This window comes from Vigna unguiculata, chromosome 1 (assembly GCF_037176805.1).
Source record: "Vigna unguiculata cultivar grain cowpea cultivar isolate G323 ecotype 2 chromosome 1, ASM3717680v1, whole genome shotgun sequence".
In the NCBI taxonomy this organism is placed as follows: Eukaryota; Viridiplantae; Streptophyta; class Magnoliopsida; order Fabales; family Fabaceae; genus Vigna; species Vigna unguiculata.
The window spans coordinates 42,042,826-42,069,294 of NC_140792.1; the positions used below are offsets into that span (position 1 = coordinate 42,042,826).

General features: G+C 32.2%; 3 protein-coding genes and 1 pseudogene across 4 annotated transcripts; 3 read left to right on the plus strand and 1 right to left on the minus strand.

Annotated features, from left to right (window-relative positions):
* The first annotated feature begins 4,458 nt into the window (after nt 1-4,458).
* VPS37-1 (Modifier of rudimentary (Mod(r)) protein) lies at nt 4,459-9,629 on the plus strand. The gene is made up of 7 exons (XM_028084977.2): nt 4,459-4,616; nt 5,680-5,874; nt 6,061-6,148; nt 8,599-8,638; nt 8,733-8,779; nt 8,871-8,991; nt 9,094-9,629. The coding sequence occupies exons 1-7, from the start codon at nt 4,603-4,605 to the stop codon at nt 9,252-9,254; spliced, it is 666 nt and encodes a 221-aa protein (XP_027940778.2). The 5' UTR covers nt 4,459-4,602; the 3' UTR covers nt 9,255-9,629.
* A 212-nt stretch (nt 9,630-9,841) lies between these two features.
* LOC114194637 (pistil-specific extensin-like protein) lies at nt 9,842-10,553 on the minus strand. Its single transcript, XM_028084988.2, has 2 exons — nt 10,353-10,553; nt 9,842-10,284 (listed from the first exon to the last, which is right to left on the minus strand). The coding sequence occupies exons 1-2, from the start codon at nt 10,513-10,515 to the stop codon at nt 9,920-9,922; spliced, it is 528 nt and encodes a 175-aa protein (XP_027940789.2). The 5' UTR covers nt 10,516-10,553; the 3' UTR covers nt 9,842-9,919.
* A 3,131-nt stretch (nt 10,554-13,684) lies between these two features.
* LOC114178404 (protein PELOTA 1 pseudogene) lies at nt 13,685-15,358 on the plus strand (annotated as a pseudogene).
* A 4,002-nt stretch (nt 15,359-19,360) lies between these two features.
* Nucleotides 19,361-25,801, plus strand: LOC114163551 (aspartic proteinase 36-like). 2 transcript variants are annotated; one of them, XM_028047858.2, is made up of 10 exons: nt 19,361-19,751; nt 20,007-20,136; nt 20,247-20,497; nt 20,886-21,113; nt 22,589-22,751; nt 24,117-24,190; nt 24,297-24,393; nt 24,516-24,579; nt 25,001-25,072; nt 25,150-25,801. In XM_028047858.2, exons 1-10 carry the CDS (start codon nt 19,504-19,506, stop codon nt 25,323-25,325), a joined length of 1,503 nt encoding a protein of 500 aa, XP_027903659.1. In that variant the 5' UTR covers nt 19,361-19,503; the 3' UTR covers nt 25,326-25,801. The 2 variants fall into 2 exon arrangements, with proteins under 2 accessions (XP_027903659.1, XP_027903662.1); XM_028047861.2 differs by having other exon boundaries at nt 19,361-19,745.
* Nucleotides 25,802-26,469: the final 668 nt, after the last annotated feature.

Below are 26,469 nucleotides of genomic sequence, written 5' to 3' on the forward strand. Positions count from 1 at the left end.
ATTTAGATAATATATTAATTAATTAATATTGAGATTTTTATGATAATAAAAAATACTAAATTAACAATTATAATTATAAAAATTTAAAATATAAAAAATTTGATTTAATTTTTATCAGTTATCATAACTATTAAATAAAAGTATTTTTTATTTTTATCAAGACCACTTTTATAAATAATTTATTATAGAATGTTAAAATTAAAAAATGATTAACAAACATAAAGATAAACAAAATAAATAAATAAATATGTACCCATAAAAATAAGTTACAAAAATTAATTGTTATTATTAATTGTCATAAATAGTCTTTATAAAAATTAGTATAATTAGAAGGAAAAAAATTATTTGTTCTACAGAATTAGGAATGTTTTCCTTTTTTCTTGATTTCTGGTGCAATTATGGCCATTTGGCCCATTCACTTTTATCAATGTTTTCTGTTTGCACTCTTATTAATGTTTTCTGTTTATTTTATTATTTTAGAAAATTAAATACTCATTTTAGTGCCAACATGATCTTGACGTCTTTGATTACTTTTACCTGAAGATATGCCTAAAGATTGAGGATTTTTCATGATAGTTAACTTTAAATAAAAATTACTGAAATAGATAAATTTTTTACGTATATGGATAAATATAAAATTTTATTGTACGACATAATTTCAAAAACATTTTAAGTCAAATCATGTTTATTTTGTACCGGGATAAACGTGATAATGTTATATATATATATATATATATATATATATATATATAATATTTTAATATGATATAGTAATATTATTAAATTAATATATAAAATAAATTTATATATAATTATAAATAATTTTTTACGAAGAAAAATTTTTGGATTAAACATTATCTTGATACGTCTAATCTTGTTTCATTGTTATTATTATTTTTTTCAATTTGAATATAGAAATGACAGTATGATCTGGTTTGAAATAAGGTTATGGAAGAAAGATACGAGACAGTGTAGTTTAATTTGAACTGAGATCGTTTGCATGATTTCAATGTAATCTAATTTTTATATTACACTAAAATGTGTCTCCTTACAAAACTTCAGTTCAAATTAAAAAATAAAAATAAAGCATTTTCAAAAGTCATATAAAATTACTGTGATTTCATTTTAAGAAATTTGAAATTATATCATTCATTTAGAATCGCATTACATTGTGCAAACGTAGACAAAATATCATGTCATGATGGATTCATCTAACTTTAATTTGTCTCAAATCCAATCAATGTCAAGCAAAGCTAATAATGAATAATTTGTTTCCCCTTTCATTGTACTTTCTCTTTCTCTTACTATCATTTTGTTTTTTATGTGTTTTACTATCACGTTAGTTTCACCTTGTAATTTGCGAGCTATCAGAAAAAAAAAATAGTGCATTTGAAATTACTCAACCTTTGCTTGGTAACAAATTACAGAAAAAAGAATAAATGAAAATAATTTGGCAAAAATATAATGAAAACATTTTATCTCAAGTATCAACTCACATTATCTTAGGATAGTTATTTGTTCCATTCTTTTTACAAAATGTGACATGAACAAATTTTACAACAATGTCATGAATAAATTGAGCTATTTGAAAAACTTAGTTGTCACATTGGATAAAAAACTCTAAAAGTAACAACATTATATTTGCCCTTAATCTCACTTAAGTGAAATATAGTTATGGTAATATTCATCTACTACTATTGATAAGTTATCAAATAAGTCTTTTTTTAAGAGCTGAATTTTCACTTAGATAATAAGAAACTCTAAACCTCTATTTGTTTCCAAAAATATAGCATGATGTCAAAAACAAGGTCAAACGGAATGTTACTTTTTAAACTTTCCTTCTTACGTAGAGAAAATAAGAAAATAATTTATATTATTTTTGTATGGAATCGTGTTGTCTCAAAAGTTTGCATTCCTTTTCTCTTTTCGCAGGTCTTCCCCTAAATTGCTATTTAACGATGTTCTTGGATGGTGAGTACGCGTAGGCACTCTAGCACAAGTTAGTTATAATTTAAGGTGAGGTGTGTGTAAAGAATGAATGCAAAGATCCCTTTCACTACAAGAGAATGTCTTGTTGATAACCAATTTTATTAACCAAAAGTTGTTAATAACTATAGTGACCAATTTAGAAACTAGTTTACAAAGTTAAAAAAAAATATTGATTATTAAAATAATCAATATTATGAATAAAAAATTATAATTGATCTCTAAATTTATCTACCAACATTCTACCTATTAAAGGAAATTGATTACTAAATATTAGTTACTAAGGTTAATGTAGGTATGTATACCTGGGCCCATATCTGTATGTATGATAGATGTATGTATACATGAATGAGATTCTCCTTTTTGGTGTCTTTTTTTTTGTTCACTTTTACCCTTCAAGCTACCATAAATGAATAAAAACTATTTATATTTAAATCTCACCAAACCAACCTTATTTTTCCAAATTAATAGCAAGAAGAATCAAACCCACGACCTTCCTTTCCCTTCTCTTCCTTCTAACCACTAGGGTGACATGTACATCTGTATGTCTGAGGGATATACGTCTGTATGTCTGATGGATGTAGGTTTGTATCTCATATGTACTTACCCATGACTTAGACCGAGATGTACGTGTGTATGCCTGGTTGGGCCAAGATGTTCTCAGTTCCCTATACATATACCTATAGATGAATGAGATTCCCCTTTTTTGTCTTTTTTTGATTCATTTTTACCCTTGAAGTTACCATTTTATTTAAATTTAACTTATATTTTAACTTTAAGTATTACTTTTAAATTTAACTACGTTTTCAAATTAAATAAATAAAATTCATATACTAAATAAATAAAAATTATTTACAAAATAAATAAAAACTATCTATATTTAAATCTCAATAAATCAATCTTATTTCTTCAAATTGATAGTACGAAGGAACTTCCTCTCCTTCTCTTCCTTCTAGCCAGTAGACCACCTTATTACTCCCACATTTTGTTGGTCCATTTATATATCATGTAGGTAGTGTTAATACTTATCTTCTAATTAAATAATAGTTTGCAAAGGCTAGACACCTTTTTGAAAAGATAAAGATAAATGGTTCAAATGTTCGGTAAAAGAATGTCTTATAGGAACAACTAAGAATAGAAAACATAACAAATAGAAGACACAAAAATATTGAAACTTTTACAAATTACAACAATTAAATTTATTAATATTACATATATTATATTGTAGTAATAGTTAAAATATCTTATATAACTGATTATATAATATTTAAACAAACAATATATTTCTCACATTTATATTGAAAAAAGGAGTTATCGTTGAACTACTAAAAAAGATAGTATAAGATGGAGTTAGAAGATGTATTAAAAAAAATCGGAAATGAAAAAAAAATGTTGTTTAATTAATTGATTACCTTATTTAAACTCTTTTCAATTGGAGAATGTAATATATATATATATATATATATATATATATATATATATATATATATATATATATATATATATATATATAAATAAATAAGTGGGTGTAATCTTATAAACGGTCTTGTGGGGTTAAATTAGGTTTAAAGTCCACTTAACATGATATCAGAGCCAAATTAGAGCTTATTATAACGAACTTTTTTGGACATTACGTAACAAGGTCGGAGATATCATGTGAGCCACAATACAAACAACCACGAATATGAGGAACAAGCACATATCTCTTCTTACCACACACTTTGTAGTTGTAACCACATCGAACATGCACAACCAGTTCCGTAAACCATTTACATTTTCTTTCTTATTTTACATACTTTTCATTATTTTTCTTTACTTTTTGGTTGATTTGGTTATTATACTATTATTTTTTATAAGATTTTTGATATATGTAATAATATATAAAAAAGATATCTTCTTTTTTGTCCACATTTCATTATTTTGATTTTATCCTTAATATTTTATAAATAATTTTCTTTTAATTATTATTTTAAAAAATTATATTAAAGTGTTATTTTAAATTTTGTTTTATAAATATTTTATTTTTTAATTTTACATTAATAACTATTTTAAAAATTAATTATATATTTATTTTCGATCTTAACTTAAATTTTTATGAAAATTAAATAATGGAAACACATAAACACATTTGTGTTCGCAAGTTATAATAATAATTTTTATATTATTAGTTAAACACTATAAATATTTCATTATTTATTTTAAGTGAAACCTCTCCTTTAATAGTATATTCAAGTGAAACCACTCCTACAACTTTAATAGTGTAATAATTGATAATGATTAATGAGGGAAGTTAAAGAGTAAGACCAAACTATGTCTTTTAATATAAATTTATAATATAGAAATTTATTGCAATAAATTTGATTTTGTTAAAATTATTTTAAGTGATAAAAGAAACTGATAGTTCATTTGAAACCGACTTTGGCAAAAATGAATGGGCCAGGCCGGAAAAGTCAGCCCAGAGCCCGTAAAGGTTTTTATGTCTAAAACTTATATGAATCAAACTAAATTCATAGAAGGAACTTTGTTCCCACTTTGCGAAGTTTCCTTCTCTCTGAAATTTCGAGGGTTTCTGGTAATTCTTCGTTTGGTGGATCAGCAATTCGGAACCAGTTAGCCATGTTCAGATTCTGGTAATTCTTCTCTGCGCCCCTGAAACTCCAATTCGTTAAATTTCATATACATGCATCTTTCTTGGTTTAGATTAACGGAAAGAAATTGAAGGGGGAAAGGGATGTGATTAAATAGTTAATGTCCATTTCTTGGATTGAGAGCTCATTCCATTTGATTCCTTTGTTTTCAGCCCTTTTTTTCCGAACCGGAGAGTGTATGATAAAAATGGATATCTGTTTCTTGGGAATTTATTGTTTTCTCCTTTGATTTCTTCAACCCTCCACCCTGTAGACGCCGTGGGAGGAGACCATAGATTGGCAGCGAGTACTTTATTTTCCCACCTGGCTCCATTAGGATTGCACGTCATTTCCTTAAAATTAGATTACATAATTTGTTTTTGTTTTAACTATGAATTTATGATTTAACTTATACTCATTATATTTTGCATAACCCCTCTTTCTTGATTATCTTTTTCGATGAGATGCCCATGATCTTCCCTTCACATTCTTTTGGGCACATAGATACGCCATTTTTTTTTTAATTTAGATAAAAATTAATCCCTCTTTTTTAATTGTGAATTTATTATATAAACCAAGTCAATCTCCCCGGGAGTTTCCATCATCCTTAAAAGTATTTTTCTTTCCAAAACATATTTTTACTGCCTTAGTTGCTGCAAATATAGGCATGTGGCTGGTGACACTAAAAAGAGAATGATAACACATGATTGAAATGTATATATGTAAGATTTAAAATAAGGTAATATATGATTACATATACAGAAGATAAGTGTTTTGTTAGAATTTCATAATATATCAAACAACAGGACAAAAGATTTATTATGTTATTATGCTTCGTTCCGTTTTAATCTACACATTTCTGTCCATTTATTTCCATTAATCCAAAACGTATAGAGCTTAATAGCATATATGAAAAGCAATAATAGTATTTTTGGCCAGTTAATCGCTATCGTGCATTTGGTAACATTAAACTTTCAGTAGAACAACGATAATGATAATAAACTGAATTTCCAGCGTGATAGTGGTTAATAGCATATAAGAATTTCTGTTTTCCAATTATGCGCAGGGGATCACAAGAGCAACAATCACAGGATGGTTCCTCGCAGTCACAGTCATGGTATCCACCATCAGTGGTAAGTTCACCAAGTTCGTCTAGGCCTGCTACACCGTCTGGATCTTCTTCTTCATTACCGCATAGGCCTTCTTCTCATGTTCCGCCCTCTGAAGCTGCTGGAGTCATCGCTGTTTTGAAGGACAAGAGGTTTGAGTTTTCACAGTTTATTTGCTATTCATAATTGTGTTGTATCTGATTTTGTAAATGAAAAATAGTTGGACGGGTTTTCTTAGTTGTACAATTAGTATTTTCTAGTTACTTTGAAGTTGTGAACTGTTCCAGTTTTTGAATATGGTGATCTTAATTGATTTTTCTTCTCATTACAAAATGCAGTGTTGATGAGTTGCGGAAGCTTTTATCTGACAAAGATGCATACCAGCAGTTCTTACATTCGCTTGATCAGGTCAAGATTCAAACTAATGTAAGTTTCATATCTTTACTCCAATTTCTAGTGGTTGTTACCTTGGAACTTTTATGTTTTCTTTTTGGTATTTCACTTTCTTCTCTCAATGGAGTTCGAGGAGTGTAGTTTAATGTTATTCAGTACCAGTGTATTATTACATTTTCTTATTGTGATTTGCTATTTTATTTTATTATGAAGTTGAGTTATTATTGTCTTTAGAATATTTGTTTCTTTTGGTGAATAAGAGTATTATGTGTGTTTAGACTATTTTGTTAAGTGTATGTGTCATTAACGGGTTTATTATTATGTTTTTTATTATGTCTCTTACTGAGTTTACTAGTCAACTCTGCTAGTCGAGACTTTATGGGGGTCCTTGTCATAAACTCTCAAGTTTAACAACCTTTGTATAGCATTGTAACTCCTTTATATAATCTCTCAAGTCCACGTCATACTGTTTTTGTTAACTCACTCCCAAAGTTATAACTTGCCACATTATTATTTTGTTCTAAAAATCTAGAGGATGGTGCCAATGTATTCTCATTTGTCTTCCAGGAGTATTGCAAGTTGCAACGTGGATAATTTAAAATGCAATTTGGTGGAACTTTCTCACACTTTTGAAAAATAATTGGTAGTATACTAGCTGCGTCTTGCATTATCAATCAATTGACCCAGGGTATTGAGTTTTATAAATTGATACCTTTTATAACATTTTACAAAGGGTAAGTTTTATCTTTTGCTGAAAGTTACTAGAGGCATGCGCATGTATTGAATCTCAAACAAATCAGTGATTTTGAAGATCCATTTGCAGAATGACTGATCTGTTAATTGTAAGATTCGTGATCAATAACGTAAAATGCGACTCTAGGAGCATGAGATGCATGAGGTCTATTAAAATTTACTAAAATGAAATAATATTAGAATTAAAACTGATAATAAATATTATTAAAATTATTATATATTAATTAAATATTTGTATTTGTATTTGAAAAACCATAACAAATTTTACTGTGCTTTATTATGGATTTTATTTATAAGTAAAAGATACATTAATCGAAATAAAAACAATTTTCACATCAATTAGATATTTTAATTTGATACTAGAGATTACACAATACTTTAAAGTATCATGTCAATAATTAAAAGTGAAAGCTGATGGCCCGAAGTCGAAACATGTTCTGTCTTGCAACTAAAACACAAGTTGCTAAAGTAGAAGTAAATACTAAAGTATGTTATTTAGGTTAGTATTTCCTAATCCGCTAGATGCAACCTTACCTAAGTTGAACAAGAGTTAGAACTGCAGTTTGGCACAATTTTCCCGCTCCAGTCACTGTTTTCTTCCATTTTGACCAAAACCTTCACGCCTAAGTGATGACCCTTGCAGACTGAGGCCTTGGAGAATTTCTCCAGATTGTGATTCTTGCATTCAACTCCAATTCATGCACCAAAATGACTTGTTCTTCAATTTGTATTACCAGCTTCTTGACTCGAACAATTTGCATTGTATTGAGAATTGTGTGATACTGATAGGCATGATTAAAGGTGCTGATTTGTAAAGCTTAACATCTGACGACAGTTGATCTTATTCCTACACAAGTCAAACTTTTTCGTCAACTCTTAGAATCTTACGATTTTACACATTAGAAGGGATCGAAGAATCCTGAACTGCAATCATGTTTGGGTTGGTGGGTTGTGTCCAAATGCATAAGTATGATAGGATTTTCTGACTTGGCTAACTCAGGAAGTAGACGTAAAATAGCAGCACGGTGGAGCTGTGTAGTCAATATTCATGAAAATGAAAATCAGCCTAAACTCATAAACCCACCAGAGATTAAACCTGGTCTTAATTGTCACGCTGCATTTGAAATGGTTCTGTGTGATTGTTAGATCTGAAATTTGACTCTTGTAATTGGGTGTGATTTCATTGTCTTTGCCACTGGATGCATTTGTAGTTGTTACTGGATGTTGCCGCCACTGCCCCTTCCCGAAACCCTTAATTCCGTTGTTTCAGATTGCCCTTAATCTTGTTTATGCTCTTTCAACTGGGTGGTGCTGTAGATACGTATGAATATAATTTGAATTATTTTATTTAATTTTTTTGAACCTGTTGCTAAAAAGTGTGGAAAGTGACTTGTATATAATTATTTATTTAATGAAAATGAAAAAGAAATATTAACATTTTCTATCTGACCAATATTTATGTTACTGTAAGACAGATGTCTTTAAATTCGTAAATTTTCTTTTTAGTAGTTTAAATATGAATACACTAGTTTTATTTTATTTTTTTAAATCAAGGACTGATTGTTTAGTCAAAATGCTCCTAAACAAATTTTAGAAAAATTAAAATTTTACATGTTTTGAGGTGTATGTATTTTAAGAGATAAGAAAAAGATACAAAACGAAAATAAATAAATAAATGTAATAGTGATGTAGTATATTGACTTTTTATTTTGGCTTATTGACCTGATCAGCTGAAAGATGAACTTTGCAAGGAGAATTTGCAGCTTGCAGGTGAGTTATTTAATTTCTTTTATTTGTTATATTGCCATTAAATGGTTGGCCTGCTGTTAAATTGTGGTAGAGCCTAAACTATTGCCTTCTACAGAGGAAAATCTTCAAAAGGAGCCTCGTATCATGGAACTTAGGAATCAAGTAAGAACACAATCCTATGATTGTTTGATTTTTTTCTTTTCGAGCTATTGCTGATTGTTAAAGTTATTTCTTCCTCCTCCTATGGAAACAGTGTAGAATAATTAGGACAACTGAGTTAGCTGCCGCAAAAGAGAAACTAAATGAGCTTGAAAAGCAGAAAGAGGAAATGTTGAAACTGAATTCGCCAGCATCTCTTGTCCAGAGGATTCTAGGTGTGACTTAAAATTGTAGTTTGCAACAATAGTTTTGGTTATAGCAATTTTATTACTATTGAGACAAAGGGTAGTTTTAAATATGATATATAATATTTGCAGAGTCTGCGAATAAGACTGAAGAGGAATCTGACAATCTACACCAGCATTTCCTTGACAGAGAGATTGATCTTGCGGCTTTCTTGCAAAAGTACAAGAAGCTACGTACCACTTACCACAAAAAGACTCTCATACATCTTGCTGCTAAAACATCAACTGTATGAGCGCCAATTATGAAATATTAAGAAAGTTACTTGTATTGGCAAGTACATATTTGATTTTTGATTCATTATTGTCAATAGTTGACATTGGTCAAAGATACTTGCCACCTATTATACAGAGTTGCGGTCGCTGGGATACAGCAATCTACTATTAATGAGATTGTTCGTATATGTACAGCCTGAGATTGTTCATTCTAGCCACTGAGATGAGGTATGTACTCGTTTGCAGACCTTCAACGCTATTTGTATGAACTCTGAAGTACATGCCAAGGTCACCATCGCTGATATAGGATTTTACTGTTGTGTTGTAAAATATAAAACAAATTCTCCTTTTCTTTGGGAGCAACTACAAGTTTATCAGAACCCATTTTATGTTAAGCCATTGCCAACATGTAGCCCGATTCTTCATTTTCGCATTTTTTGTTACGATAGATACACCAAGTTGAGGAAACAAAATGAAAAAAAGCCTTCAATAAGTTGTGATTGGGAAATTTATTTTGGACATGAGAAATGCTCATTTTATATTTGTATGAAGGAGCACAAATTTTTTTTTTTCGCCATTATCGTGAAATTTTATGTTGAGATACACATTTCTTGCAAAAGTAAATAAGCGAGAAACAATAATAATCATTTGTATTGGAATTAAGCAGAGTGAGCATAGCCATTAATTAGTAGTAGCCTCCTTGTCCATGGTGATCTTGAGATTCAGAATCAGAGACCTCAGTGTCTGGTTTATCGCACATGGGAGTGGTGTAATAAAAATGGTTGAGCATGTACTTGATGAAACTGCGATACACTGATGTAGGATTGTTGAGCTTGACACCAGACTTTCCACCACCGAAGTCAGTGGGGATGTTACAAACGTTATCTGGAGAAGACACCAACCTCACCGAGCATCGTTTTGTATCCAATTCTTTGCCATAGACATAGTTTTTAACATTCAAGTCGTATTGCCCTAACTCATCTGTTGTGTCACTTGTATAGTACACAACCCTGCTTCTCTTGTCCATGCATGTTAGGGACACCTTTACTCCTGTCAGTGCACGCACAATTAGCAACGATGAGATGTAGGAAAATATTAGAATGATATTGCTATAATACCTTTCATAGGTTTGCCACCGTTAACCCATTCGTTCCAGCCCTGGGTGCAGTCCTGGCACATCACTTTTCCACCCACGTAAATCACTCCTGATTCATCCAAACCTGAGGAGCAACCCACCAGCAGTGAGATCATAATGATCATCAGAGCTCTTGAAAATCCCATCTCTTCCTCTCTCTTTTGATTCACAGGGATGGATATATGGCTCAAAGAAGTAAATATATATAACAAACCATGTGGTTGAAATTGTTGACAAAAGTGGAAGGGCACTACTATACTATCCGCTTAGGACGTGCACCCCATTACTCAACTGCAACATTTATTTATTTATAGAAATGGAATAAAATTGATGAAATGAAACTAGTTAGGATTAGTTTGGAAAAATTGTTTTATGTTTTGAAATTTTAAAAATGAAGATGAAACTTATGGATGCTCCATCTATGGAGACGAATTTAATACCATACGAAATAGATTGACAGTTTGGTAAAGACAGTAAGAAAGAATAATTTAGGGACTGAGATTGTTGCACCACTTAGATTATTTAAATATAAGTGATGAATGAGTTGATACTTCAACCATTGATACAAAATTCAAGTAGAAAGAAAATTCATTCTCTTTCAAAGATACTCACTTCATTTAATAATATCCGAAGTTCTTTACAATAAGAGAATATATGACTATTTATAGGAGAAACCACCTTCCAATTTTAATGCGAATTGCAAGAGTTAAATGCAAGTTCTCATATTCATCGATGTTAGTTGACCAAAGTTAAGAAAAAGAGAAGGAATTTCGATTTTAAAGTATTAATTTAGCTCTAGATCACAGGTTAAGATTAACTCTATGCTTCTCATACTTATGTCATATTTTTCATGTTTGTGTCACAAGCATGATACTTAATTATATCATTATGTCTTTGTTTTCGCCCAAATTATTATGAATTCTAGGTGAGTTCGGTATCTTCAAAATGTTATTTGTTTTCTTGTCTTCCATTATTCTGCTCCTAATTTTTATTAGACTTAATAAACCTAAATAAAAATACGAATGGAAAAATACAACAAAAATAAATTTTAATTTCTAAAACTTACACTTAGACTTTAATCTATAAACAAACATTTTATTTATGCAAGCTTTAAAACTAATTAAAATATTTCCCGTGTATTCCAATTAAGGCCACCGTGATACATTATAGTAAAATTTAAAAAAAAAAACACTCTAAACCACTTTTAATCACGGATTAGAAAACCAAAACTATTTATAACTATAATAAAGAGAATGCATATTTTTTGTTTTCACCTTCGTTATGCTGTTTTATCCTTTAATTGGCGTTAGTCATTATATAGTATTCTTTATGTAACATTCCAATTTTAGCAGCTTGAAACTATCAAAAATAAAGAAGAAATTTCATTATAGTTCCAAACCAGATAATCCAATGTACACAATATATTATTACAGTCTTATAAAATATATGACTATAAAAATATATCAATTATACACTTAAACTAAACTAGTAAACTCTATGTTTAAACTGATCCCTACTAAAGCTCCCACTGGAAAGCTCATCCATAACCTAAAACGATGGATCCTCATTCTCCAGAAGTGCCCTTGACACTGCAACCACATCTGTTCCCACCGAAAAGGTGATCATCGCAAAAGCAAAACATATAACACGAGACAGAAACACATAAAGTAGGGGTAAGCTAATAATGATTTAAAGAAAGTTACATTAGAGTAACAACATAATAACAATCAATTATCACAAATTCACACATGAACATTCCAATACTCACACGCCATTCAACTCTAGACTCAATCATCCGGATATATGCAATTAACATCGGACTTCTTGGTGGCTTGCACTGTGTATGATTCCCAAACTCTGCAGAGTTTGGCCTCAAGGGGTTATCACCCAATCATCACACCAGGTAAGTCTCCTTCGCGCCAAAGACTTGATCGAGTCCAGTGGCTAAGACCTCCTGCTACTCCTCACGACATAACTCATTATACTCTATATGAGCCTTAATGGTTATTGCAGCGTCAGGATACCAACCAAAACTGAGTCCTAATGTCTTTGCATACCCTACCTCATCCACACTTAGAATTTCTCCATGAAATTCCTCCATAATTCACATACAACAGGTTCATATTCACCCAATCTCACTCAAAGCATACCAAGACAGTCAAAAAAATTCATTTCAGATAAGTTAATGCAATGAAACACATCAAAATAGCAAACATATCTAACTAAATCCAATTATCAGCTTCCCTTACCTGACAAAGCGACTCTGCAGACCCAAACCGTTTAAAGAACACCAAAACATATCTAACTCCACGGGATGCTCTATCTACACATAGAAACATCACAAGAACGATCAGGACCTACCATTATGATCACTGATCAACAAAGACTCATACTGATGATTAAAACGTCACATGCAAGCGAAAGAGAGCTCGCATGCAACATAAAATAGAAAAGACTACAAAGAGAGCGGAAACTCAACTTACGTGAACAGATAAATTGATCGGTCCAATTTGAAGAGCTCGCCGAGAGGATCAATCCTACGGTCTCGGTTCTTCAATCAGACGACCAAAGAGACAGAACCTCTAGAGAGAAGTCAGAGAACTTCTAGAGAGAAGTCAGATAACCGTAGAGAAGTGGTTTTTAGAGAGATGATGTGTTTTAAAATAATGAAACTCATTTATAAGAATTCTATTTATACTAAAACATTTTAATATTAAAAATAATCGAATCTCACTATTTTAAACTAGTATCACTTTTTAAATGCCATCTTTAATTATTATTCTCTAAACTTACCAAAACTTTATTTTTTTTAATAACTCTATAAATCGCTTACGATTTTTTTTCATATCATCATATCAAATTACTTGTATTAAATTTTTGAAAGATAATCATTATAATTACTTTTCACCGTCTGCGCCACTCTGTTAGGAGCAACCTCGTATAATATCTGCTTTCGTCTTCATATTATTATTATTTTATGCCTTTAATTAATTTTTGTAATAATTATTTTGTCCATCGTGTTAAATATAATTTTTATGGTTTGCCGATATAAATTTTTTTTATCAACATTTATCAAATATCAATTAAACTACAGAAACACGAATTTAAACAACTTGGTTTTTAGGACAGAATTACGATTATGGATACATTACATGATCAATTACACCGATCCCACACAAAAACAAATTATGTGATAAATAAAAATACGTGGAGCAGGTTGCATGGAAGGAATGCATATGCACGATGTAGCCTACAACCAAAATAAGGAATAAATTGTTTGCACGGTGAAAGAACCAAGTTGATGCTAATATCTCTATTAATTCCATTCCATGCATCGTTAAACAAAAACCAAACAGATACAACAACATCAAAGAACCTTGTACCTGTCCGATTCCAGCCACAACAACCTCTGCGTGTTCCACCAGAAGAAGAGAGGAGAACACCACCACCAGGTTTCCTCCTCTCTCTTCCAATATCATACATACCTATTCTCACATAGACTTACCCTAAATTAAGCTAAAGCCTTCAATAATGAAGATCCTCCACAAAGATTTCGCCCTCAACCAAACCGGAACTGCGAAGCTCATGGCTGAAGAACCCGACGACGTGTGGGTCCTCTACAATCTCATCCTCCCCGGCGACGTCGTTTCCGCCGACACCACGCGCAAGGTTCACCACGATTCCTCCGCCAAGAAAAACACAGCATCACGTGTCAAGCTCACCCTCCAACTCAAAGTCACGTGCCGAGACTTCCACAAAGACTCCTCCACCCTCCGCCTCCAAGGTCGCAACCTCCACCACAACCAACACGTCGCCGCAGGCTCCTTCCACACCATCTCCCTCGAACCCAACAAACCCTTCCTCCTCCAAAAAAATCTCTGGCAAAACGACGCCGTCCAAACCCTCAACGACACAACCCAAAAAGAACGTTCCAATTCAAATGCCACTTCCATCCCCGACCTCGCCGTCGTTCTTTTCCACCCGCACCACGCCGAGATCCACATAGTTGCAGAAGGAGCCACCATGCACTGCACCAAGGTCGAAGCCTGCCCCAACTCCAGGAAAAACGGAAAAGTTTCTTCGTCCGTGTTTTTCCGCCGAGTGTTGGCGGCGTTGGTGAAGCGCGTGGATTTCAAGGTTTTGAGGGGCGTGGTGGTGACGAGCGAGGAGTTTCGTGCATTTGCGATTTCGGAAGCGAGGAAGATGGGGATACGGTGGATCGAGGATAACAAGACGAGCGTGGCGGTCGTGGAGGATGGTGATAGTTTGGAGAAAGTCTTGAGTAACCCGGCGGTGACGGTGCTGGTGAAGGACGGCAGGGTTAGGGCGTTTAGGGAGTTGTGGGAGATGGTGTGCAACGATTCCGGCCGCGCGTGTTATGGATCCGAGGAGGTGGAGCGTGCGAGAGAAATGAAAGCGATTGAGATACTTTTGATTACCGATGATCTTTACAGGAACGAGGAAGTTGGTACGAGGCAGAGATACGATGGTTTGGTGAAATCGGTGAAAGACGGTGGAGGAAAGGCTTTGGTGTATTCGCCGATGCATGTTTCGGCGGCGCAACTGTCGCAGCTCACCGGCGTTGCTGCCATTCTCCGGTTTCCCTTGCCTGATCTGGAACTCCAAGATTGAAATGGTGTTAAATAATTTACCGTTTTAACAAACAGGGGTTGTGTTGTACAGATTAATTAGATGGAAATGGTGTTAAATAATTTACTGGTTCTAGTTAATTGTTGGTTTAATTTGGTTAGTTGTTAATTAATCTCCCGCTGAAGTCAGGGGAAAGTGGATTGTCGAAGTTACCTGTAATGATTTGGGTTTGTGCTGTGTATGTAATCACGTGTTCTAATTGTTGTTTACTCTGTGATCAGAAACTGGTAATGCATGTCGGAGACTTCAAAATAATTTTTAATTTAGTATGAATAATGACCAAGTCTTCTCCAGGGCACTGTACCATTTAAATTAAGAAAAATGATTTGTTCACTATAACTTTTTTTTTATAATTTTATGTTGCATATTTTAATTGGTTTTTATTTTTTTATTTTTTCATTTTTAATATTCAAAAATCACTTAAAAAAGTGACAACTCATTATAAAAGAAAATTATAAAAAATTTAGTAATCAAAATATTATTTTTTTTAAAATTATATTAAAATGCAATCAAATATCACCGCATACTTGGCTGGATTAGATCCGACCAACATGCAAACAGATGCCAAATTTAAAAGAAAATCACTTAAACCCACTCAAGGGGATCCGTCCGTTCTCAGCCCATGGGTCACAGAAGGAAGCTTTCCAGCTGAAGCAAAATAGCCATAGTCCACCCATACTAAAGAGATTCTTTTATTTTATGAAACTTTCTTTTTACGTCGAAAATAAGTGTCACTTTCAATTTAATATTTAAACGTAAAACAAATTTTAATTAATTTTTATAATATAATTTTTCAGCCATATATATATATAAATGTTCCGGTCTTACACTTTAGAAACAAATCAAGAACAAGTTGAGTCATCTGTTTGTCAAACCACTCCTGTTTGTCTCACTTTCTTCTAGCTGATTATGGAGTGAGAGAAGACCCTCTTTTCATTGATCTCCTTTAACTATTCTTTGTTGCGTTATATATGATTTATTTTAACCACCTCCGTCTGATTTGGCTACAACATAGAGTTGATGATCTCCTGTTTTCTCGTGTCCTATCCCTGATATCTAGGTTTGTCTTCAGGAGTACTAAATACAAATCTAATAACATCATACTAAATACAAATCAATATATTCAATCACACTGTAAAAAATTATAGATCCAAATAACTTGTGAAGTAAACAATTTCTTCATCCATTATACCATTACAGATTCAAATATATGTTTGGAAATAAACAATATCCGGCAAACCCATTAAACCATAAATAGTGCATTATAAGAGAGTATGTCTCTCCAAATTCCAAATAGAGAAGTGAATAAAGACATAACCAAAAGTGTCATTTTTAAGTGATTTTAAAATATTAAAAATAAGAAAAAAATAAAATAAAAAATTACTTAAAAAATGATTTAAAATTGTGAAAAAAAATTGTCAAAATTTAGTAGTTAAAAAATATTTTTCTTTTTAAATATTACATAACATATTTCAAATGTAGGTTCTCTTGGGCAAAACAAGATAGGAAGACAGTGAGTTGTATTTAGTTGCAAAAACAATGAAAATAATTAGAATATACAATGCACAAAATGTAATAAATAAAACAAGTTTTGACATGTCAGTTAATGCTAATGGAACAAAGACAGACAATATCGTACACCACAATGGGAAGGAAAGGGGTGATTGTTTCTTAGATATTGAATGTGTTTTATGGGATCTATCACATTGTCCCAAAAACACGGCACCACTTTTAACACTTAGCCATATGCATTAATCATAACTCATTTCAGGAAATAAAATAATATTTTAACTCACTTTTTTTATTTATTTTTAATTTATTATTTTCATTATTCTTAAATCATCTATTTTAATTTTTTATAATAATATGATGATATAAAAATAATAAAAATGATAAATTAAAAGTGGATTAAAAAAAATAAGTTAAAGTATTCTTTAATACAAGTAGTCTTTAATTTTAGGAGTGTTAATATTTTATATAAATCTAACACTTAAATTTCATTTGTAGACCTATTTAGAATTCAATAATAATAAAATATTATAAAATTTTTAATCGTTTATAACAAAATTTAATAGAGATACTAAATTCTTAATCTTCGTGATAGATTTATTGCTTTTTGACAATTCTTCCTTTAAGGATTAATTGTAGTGTTGGTTAACAAAAGTGTAATTATTTTGATTTTTTTTATTGATAAAATATATATGAGAGAAAAGAAAACCTTATCCCTACACACTTGAAATGTGTGAAAAATAAACATCAATAACTTTACCTGAATATTATATATTAAAAATAAGCTTACTTTAAATATATTAGTTTATCTTCTTTTTTAAATATATGCAAATTATAAGAATATACTTACAAATAAAAGTACGTTTTAAAAAAGTAGACAAGTGAAAATATTTTTTAATTTAAAACCGACTCACTTTTTATACAATCCCGTGAAAAAGGCGTTTAGAGCGTAACACTATCAACTAACTACAAACTATTTAAAACACGATTTTTAAAATAGTTATTGTAAAAGTAATTTACATTATCATATGCGCTAATTCTTGATTAAATAAATATAGATAATATTTTCTTTTCGGGGATAAGAAAATAGGAGAATACTACTATTCTGTCATAAAAACTTATAAAATATTTTAATGTCATTCACAAATAAATAGGTAACTCCATAACTTTATCGATTATCATATGATAAGTTTTACACTAATTTCTACTCATTTATTTTTCTATTTTATTCACAAACATAAAGAAGAATTTAGTTAGACTAAAATTTTAATCACATGAATAACAAGAAAAGTGATAAACACGGGAAAATAAAGAAAATAAAAAAAACAGAAGATAGTCCACGCGTTCTGCACTGCACGCAGCAGGAGGCAGTGGCAGTGCCACAGTTTTGCCGTCACAGTGCGTTACAACGGATATCCTTTCTTGGGTTCTGTTCCCTTCAATTTTCATCCCATACAAAATTTATAACTCAAACAATCATTGTTTTTTACAAAAATCTCACATGACCAACTTTCGTAGTAGAATAACAATTTACTGGTTGTGCAATGAGGCCAATCAAAATTGAATTTGTACCTTTAACGTCACTTTCTATCTTTTTGCAATCTTGGTAATTGCTATGCTCTTCCACACACAATTTTCAAATTTCAATCAAAATTTTAAGCTCGTACCATAAAATTAATTTACAAGTTAAGATTTGCAAACGTCATCTTTTATCAATGTGGACTTCAATACTTTTTCATATTGAACTGAGGATCCCAACATGTCTCACTCAAGAAGAAAAGCTACGCAAACGTCACAAAAAATCTCATCGAAATTACTCGGCAAATGTTGATGCAATTGCTCGCAAACAAATTTTAAGCCATTCGTGTATTTTATTTATCATTTGCTAAATTCAAATTTTGTGATACAATAATCATTGAAGACGCTTTATAGATTAATTCTTATAGAAAGAATTAAGCCAAACTTCTATATTGGAGTCTTGAAAAAATTTGGAGTGTTTTTTTCTATTTAAAAATAAATAACGTTTATTTAAAGAATTAAAAAAAATAGAAATCATATGTTAACATAATATTATATTATATGCATGAATCGGTATCATACGAACATGCTAATTAGTAAATTAATGTAGTAAAGATGACGATAATAACTTTAGATTTGTAAAGAAGGGAGAGTAGTTTTACATTACATATGTATATAAGGAAGTAAAAATAATCTGTATCGGGTACCGCAAATAAAACTTGTAACAGGTAGAAAATATATATTGAAAATGAATATGCACGGATAATACGTAGAAGTATTTTTTTATACCCGTATGTTAACGGGTAGGTACAAGTATTATAGTATCTGTATCTGTGAATATTCATACCCGTTATACTTTAATTTAAGTTAAAAAAAATTCAAAAAATAATTAAAATATTAATACATCGATTTTGAATGAATTATTTTTTATCAACTAGTTTTAAAAAATTTCTATTTATTTGTAAATTCTTATTCAACACTATTCAAATAAGTTATGTGCACTTTGTTTAAAGTTTATAAAAATTATGTATTGTATTTTTATTTGAATTTTTAGTTAAAATTTGTTGTTAAATATTAAATTTTTTATTTTCTAAATACTTACATGTATCCGTAAATATTACAAAAATATATAAATATATATATAAATATAAGTACGGATATAAAACACGGATGAATTGCTATCCATACTGATCCTATTAATATTCTTGTGTGTACTTTAGAAAATACAACTAAAAAAACATACTAATATAATAAAAATGTTCTATTATTTTTCCTTTGTTTAATTTTTACTCTTATAATGTATAATATTCGAGTTAAGACTTAACAAGTGAGAGAAAAGAGACCAGGTCTCTTACTTCTCTCTCTCTTTATTGTTTGTCTCTGTAGAAGACTCAATGCACCAACTGCGTCGTCGTGGTCGCGATTGAAGACGAAGAAGAAAAAGAAGACAGACAAAAATGCGGGCCTCCGTTTCCCTGTGGCTCGTGTTAGCCACCGTCGCGTTGTCGGCGGCGCTGGTTCACGGCGGTTTGACGGGGACATTTCTTCCTCTAGAACGGGCCATTCCTCTGAACCAACGAGTCGAATTAGAGGCGCTGAGAGCTCGCGACAGAGCACGCCACAGTCGAATCTTGCAAGGTGTCTTTGGTGGCGTTGTCGACTTCACTGTCCAGGGAACCTCCGATCCTTACTCCGTTGGGTACGGGTAATTCTTTTTCTCGCCTCCTTTCAAATTTCCCCGTATATTTTTTATTCTTCTTAATATTCCATTTTCGTTATGCATTTTCTTTTAACCGTTTTTGCAAGAAGAAGAAAGAAAGAGGAATAGCCGTAACGGATAGAGTATTTATTTGAGATCATTGTATTATATTATGATAATGATATTAACGGCTAATAAGTTTGAAGCAGTATATGGCATGTACTTTTGAAGCTTGGGGTTAATCTTGTTTTCCTTGTTCAGGCTCTATTTCACGAAAGTGAAGTTGGGATCGCCTGCGAAAGAGTTTTACGTTCAGATTGATACTGGAAGTGACATATTGTGGTTGAATTGCATGACTTGCAGTAATTGCCCACAATCTAGTGGGTTAGGGGTGAGAATTTTATGCTTTTAGCTGTTGTCATTTAATTTGACATTTTTTTTTTTGTAGATGAGAGTGTGATGATTTGACCTCTTCTTGCTGTTTTTGTATGCACCCTACAGATTCAGCTGGATTTCTTTGACACGACCGGCTCATCCACTGCTGCGTTTGTCTCCTGCGCTGATCCAATATGTTCTTATGCGGCTCGAACTGCGACAAGTGAATGCTCTTCTCAGGCTAATCACTGCAGCTACACTTTTCAGTATGGGGATGGAAGTGGGACAACTGGTTATTATGTTTCTGATACGATGTATTTTGACACCGTCCTGGGACAGTCATTGATTTCTAACTCTTCATCTACCATCGTTTTTGGGTGAGTCCTTCTGCTTTTGAGGATAGTCATGTCATGAGTGAGTTTGGGAACATATAAAGATCAGAGCTGGATCATAGGGGTCAGAGGAGCGTAGTTTTTGTTTGTGAAGATTATGTTCTGAGCTTAGTAGCAAACATTGTAATTAAATTATTATTACTAATAATATAATACTGTGGATCAGGGCAACTAACTGCATAAAAATATTGCCAAAAGGTAATCTTTTTTTAAAGGGAGAGAAAAGGTAACACACTATGGGCTGTTTATTTTGAGGTTGTTCACTATTTTACCTCCTCTTTCTGCTGTGATAGTTTGCACACTTACTCCCTTGTTTGTGTTAAGATGAATATTGAGTTTAAATGAACCTTTTGGGATTATTGTTTGGAAACAGGTGTAGCACCTACCAGTCTGGGGATTTGACCAAAACAGATAAAGCAGTTGATGGAATTTTTGGGTTTGGTCCTGGTGCTCTATCTGTTATATCACAATTGTCATCACAGGGTCTGACACCCAAAGCGTTCTCTCATTGCCTAAAAGGACAAGACAATGGAGGAGGTGTGTTAGTTCTCGGTGAAATTTTGGAGCCAAATATTGTTTATAGCCCACTTGTCCCATCACAGTATGTTCTCTCTTCTGCATTCTTTTTCCAAACTTTATTCTGTTGGTGGACATGTTTTTCCTTAATACGAAAGTACAAGTACTATTCATTTCCTAGAAATTATGAAACTAGGTATTTGCATTATTGTTAAAGATTAATTAGTGTGTTTGGATGGTAGGTAGGAAGTTGAGTTGAGTTGAACTCAACTGGAGTTAAGAAAAAGCAACCATTGTGGGTGTGTTTGTATTTTAGTGAGAACACCTGAATCAACTTTAAGTTTCTATTGGATACCATTCCTACAAGTTTGACATGTTCTTAGATCCAGTTAGAAATAAATTCACCTCTAACTGTAGTCCACTTAAAAACTATGATGAGTTGCTTTTGTATCAATTCCAATTGAGTTAAACTCTATAATTTTCTAACGAAAATCTAAACACGCACTAGCTTTTAAGTCAACTGGAGTTTGTGGTGAATTTTGTTTCTATCTAGAGGTGAAAAAAAGTGCCATACATGTTCATACAACATTTGATGGAAGATGAAAGTTGGTTTGAGTCTCCCGATTGGTATCCAAACACACCCTTAATGGTAGACAAATTATGAGCTAATTATTCTTGAATTTAGCATACCAATTTGCTAGTTACAGTACAAGTTGTGGACCACAAAACATAAAATTAGCACTGCTAGTTGACATCTTGACAAAATTAGCCAAATAATGGTTGTTTTGTACCCATAGCTAACACGAAGTTTCTGATTTTTGTTGTTGTGAGGACTGGTCATAAAATTGTCATCTTTTATCCTTGATTGCAATTTTCTGAAGGGTAATTTACTTCCTTTTCGTTGCTTTTAGCCAAATATGTTAACTTTTGCCAGTATTCTAGTTATAAAAAACATTGGGTTTGAAGTTTGTATATTCAAGTTCATGCCTTTAGCGGAGAAGGTGAAAACTTTCTTGGTTTCCCGATGTGATATTGTTGTGTAGGGCTCAGCTCTCTCCTTACCAAGACAGTTTATTTTCATGAAGCTTACGTGCCATACCCTTGTTAAATGAGCGTGACTCAACCTGGAAGTGGAAACCTGTTTTCAGTTTTTGGGGGTTTTAAACCTCACATTATGAACTCTTTATTCAGCAAAAGTTGTAATAAAAACGACTATAAATGATAGTGCACAACAAACTTTTTTAATTTAATGAAATAAGCTTTGAATTGAACATAATACGCGATATTGCTTACTCAGTTACCAAATTAGGAGCAGTTCTGTCGTGGGATTACTGGACCAACCTCTAGTGTCCTAAAGGTGTGTGCCCTGGGGCATGGGGGTCAGTGTGGTAGTCTCAAGATCAGTTCCCGCAACGTTGAAATAATTCTTGGCCTGCGGAAGCTTTGTCCTGCGAGCACAAATTAGTTCTTGGTTGTTAGATTTGGGATGTCCATGCACAAAATAAAATTCGTGTTCTATGTCTTACTTTTTATTTGGCTAATTCTTTGGTGAAATTTCAGGCCTCATTACAACTTAAATCTTCTGAGCATTGCTGTTAATGGACAACTTCTCCCAATTGATTCAGATGTATTTGCGACAACTAATAATCGAGGAACTATAGTTGACACTGGAACGACATTGGCATACCTTGTTCAAGAAGCATACAATCCTTTTGTCGATGCTGTGAGTTTACTTTTACTTTAAATTTGTGGCACTTTCTCAGTACATAAAATCTGACATTGCCCCTACCCTAACAGGAAGGTCCTTCTGTCTAAACCAGAAGATTGGCTGTTCATTTGAGGTTGTCCTCCGTTTTCAATAGGTCCCTAGTTAACTGAATGATCAATCTCCAAGGATGGTTTTAAGATCTATATGATAAGTCTGTGAGAGGCTATTTACATGCCCATTAAACTGTTTACCCCATCTCTTTGGAAAAATCTCATTGACCAGTTACCAATTTCATAATACAAGAGATGTTTAAATATCTGCAAAACCCTGTCTTTTATGCGAAAACAAGGGAGTTGCTGCAACTTTTCCCTCAAACTAAATTAATAGAGTGAGTATGAAGATGGTAATTTCATAGGAAACTTTTCAACTTTTGTTACTACCATAGATTAGTGTAGACCCTCGCCATATATGAAGTTATAAAGAGGCTTATAATGTTATGCTGTTGGTGATAAGAGAAGTCGAGTCATGAGTGTCCGTAAAGTGAACTTTTTTATGGAATTTGATTCTCAGAAATGCTTGCTAGACAAATTGTCTGTGTAGATTGGATTATGTAGTTTTATTACTTACTAAGTCCCAAACACAATAGTTTGTCTCACTATGCCCTACTAGTCTACCTTATGAACCTTATCCACACAGTTGCCTTGTGTCATTAACAGTCATGTCATTTCTGACTGCCATATACAGCTGGCAAGTCCACATTAGCTGATGCCTATCAGCTCATATGTTGACTATGCCACATCAGCATACAGCCAACCCACTTATGTGATTGCCATGTCACTTATTGGTAGCCACCTCACTTATTTCCGTGTAGATTATTGGCTTTGACAAAGTTGACTATTGACTTTGACTATAACCTTGGTCTTTCATAGCAAGAGTTGCTTGGCTTCCGATCACCTTTCGGTTTCAATTCCCTTCAAAATGCATTTTTTCAAACTTTAAAACTTGCCTGATATTTTTATTAATTGTGGTTTTTGTGTTAGGGCTTTTGTCTTGTGGTTTTTGTTAACAAAATCTAGTATCCATCGGAGAAGTCCGAACGGTTACACCAAATCTTGATTCCATGATACATGCGCACGTTATTAAATGAAAAGACTACTGTTACTGTAGTCCTACGGAGATGTTTCAATATAATGCTCTCCTATAGGGAGATGTTTCAATATGCATTCTACGCTGAAAATTGTCAATTTCTTGTTACAATTTTTACCACAAAAACGTGTTGAAGAGAGGCAAACAAATTCTTGAGCATATTTATCATGCATTTAAAGTTTTTAAGAAATCTTATATCATGTGCTGATGTTGAATATCTAAACGAATGCGTAGATAACTGCTGCTGTCTCACAGTTCTACAAACCCATTATTTCAAAAGGAAACCAGTGTTATCTGGTATCAAACAGGTTATTTCAATTTAAAGTCAACTTTTTAACAAAGATCCTTCAATTCTTTCGTCATAATTTTTTTTGTCTTATTATAGTTTGATGATTTGAATTTATGCTTATTCAGCGTAGGTAATATATTTCCTCAAGTCAGTTTAAACTTCATGGGTGGGGCATCTATGGTTTTAGATCCAGAACATTACCTCATGCATTATGGTTTCCTTGTAAGTATATCTATTTTTATTTGGTCACGTTATTGCCTCTTCTATCTTGCCGAAGTAGGAGTAATTCTTTTGAAATGCGTACCACTAATAACAGTCTGATGTACGCTACCTTGATTTCACAGGATGGTGCTGCAATGTGGTGCATTGGGTTCCAAAAAGTAGACCAGGGATTCACTATTTTAGGAGGTTAGAAGCTGGAAAAATTATCTAGACAGAGTAAAATCTGCATGGAGTTTGAAGAAAAACTGACTTTTCAAAATTGATTATAAAATGAGCTCTTTAGTTAGTAGCATAGAAAATCTTCAGTGATAAAGGACTTCTATTCGATGGTAGTAAACTGTATTACGTAGTTATATCTTTGAGAATTCGTTTTGGTAAGCTGAATATGAGATTAGAAAAACTGAAAACACATGGTAAAGTAAAGTGTTTCACAAAGAACCTTAATGAGTTATTTTCAGTAAACATTAAAATGGAATTTTAAAATACGATAAAAATGGCTAGATTCTGTATTGTCATTAAAAGTTTTATCATATTTATTGTGTCAATTATGCATGAAATTATTTGGTCAGCAAGTGGATCAACCAAGTCTTTTTGGGTTCTTTTGCAGATATTGTCCTAAAAGATAAGATATTTGTATACGACTTAGCTAATCAACGAATTGGATGGGCCAACTATGACTGTAAGCTCGCTAAAGTAACTGAATCTTTCTGCTTGTATGGTCTTTTTACTGTCATAAAATCTTGAGTTGGTGGTCAGGTTCTTTGGCTGTAAACGTCTCTATGGCTACGAGCAAGAGCAAAGATGCATACATCAACAATTCAGGACACATGAGTGTGGGCTGCTCCCACATACGCACTTTCTCCAACTTGCTAGCATCAGGCATTGCTGCTTTCCTTGTGCACACAGTTTTCATGGAGTTCCCATTTTTGTAAAGCGCTACCATGAGTCAAACATCATTTTTTGAAGCTTACATGGGTTGGCTGATGTTTTATTTATTATCAGCATGCCCTTGCGTTGAAACGGGAGGTGGTTGCTGTTTTCTGCGCCGTATTTAATTTCGTTGGTATCCTTAGCTTGCTGAAAATGAGGATCTCATTACAAAGGGTCTCTCATCTTCGGAACTGGCATCTTTGTAAATTAGTTTACCACCTGGAGTAGATGGGAATTGTACTATTTATAAACTACTCTGACTACATAAAACAGTTTACTTGTGAGATTTTCAGCAAAGGATATGGGAATATCATATTCTTGGAATTGTGTTCTTATTGTCACCAATGGAGTGATGTGTGCACCGTGCAGCAACAAGTTGTCAAACCAATGTAAAGAAAGACGAACAATATTTCTTCGAATAGGTAGTTATCTTTGTTATTCTATTCCTAAATCAGAGTTGGTTATAGAGATTTCTTAATTATATCTTTGTTTTTCATTCATGCTATACTACATATATTATTTATCTATAAATTGTAGATAACAACAATTAATATACACACATCACTAGTGAAAATAATTGATGGTTAGATTTTCTTTTTACCAAGTCAGATTTTTTTTAACCTTCCTGTCAAAAGATAAAGGAATAATTACAGAGAGAACAAAACATTATATTCTATTCTATATCTAGAGAATATATATATATATATATATATATATATATATATATATATATATAATGTGTCTATGATAGTTTATTTATTGTTACTGTCAGAGAGAGATCTTGAGAAAATGACGGAAAACTAAAACTTTATTAGTGTTACGTAGACTCTAAATATGTTAGTTATATGACATGCATGTTGGATTGGATTAGGTTATTCTTTCAAACAACTCAAACATTGCACATGGTCCCAAGCAGATACATGAAATAAATTTTTTAATGCATACAAAAATCAAACTCGATTTTTATTCCGGAAAATTATAGCATTTTTTTTTTAAATGTCATTCCATTTGAGTAACTTTTTCTTACATTAATGGATAATGAAAAGAGACTACAAAACTACTAAACCTTAACGCTTTCTGTTTTCTCTTTTGTGTTCCGTGCATATTTGAAACAGTCCTCCTCATTCCTTAACGCTTGTATGTCCT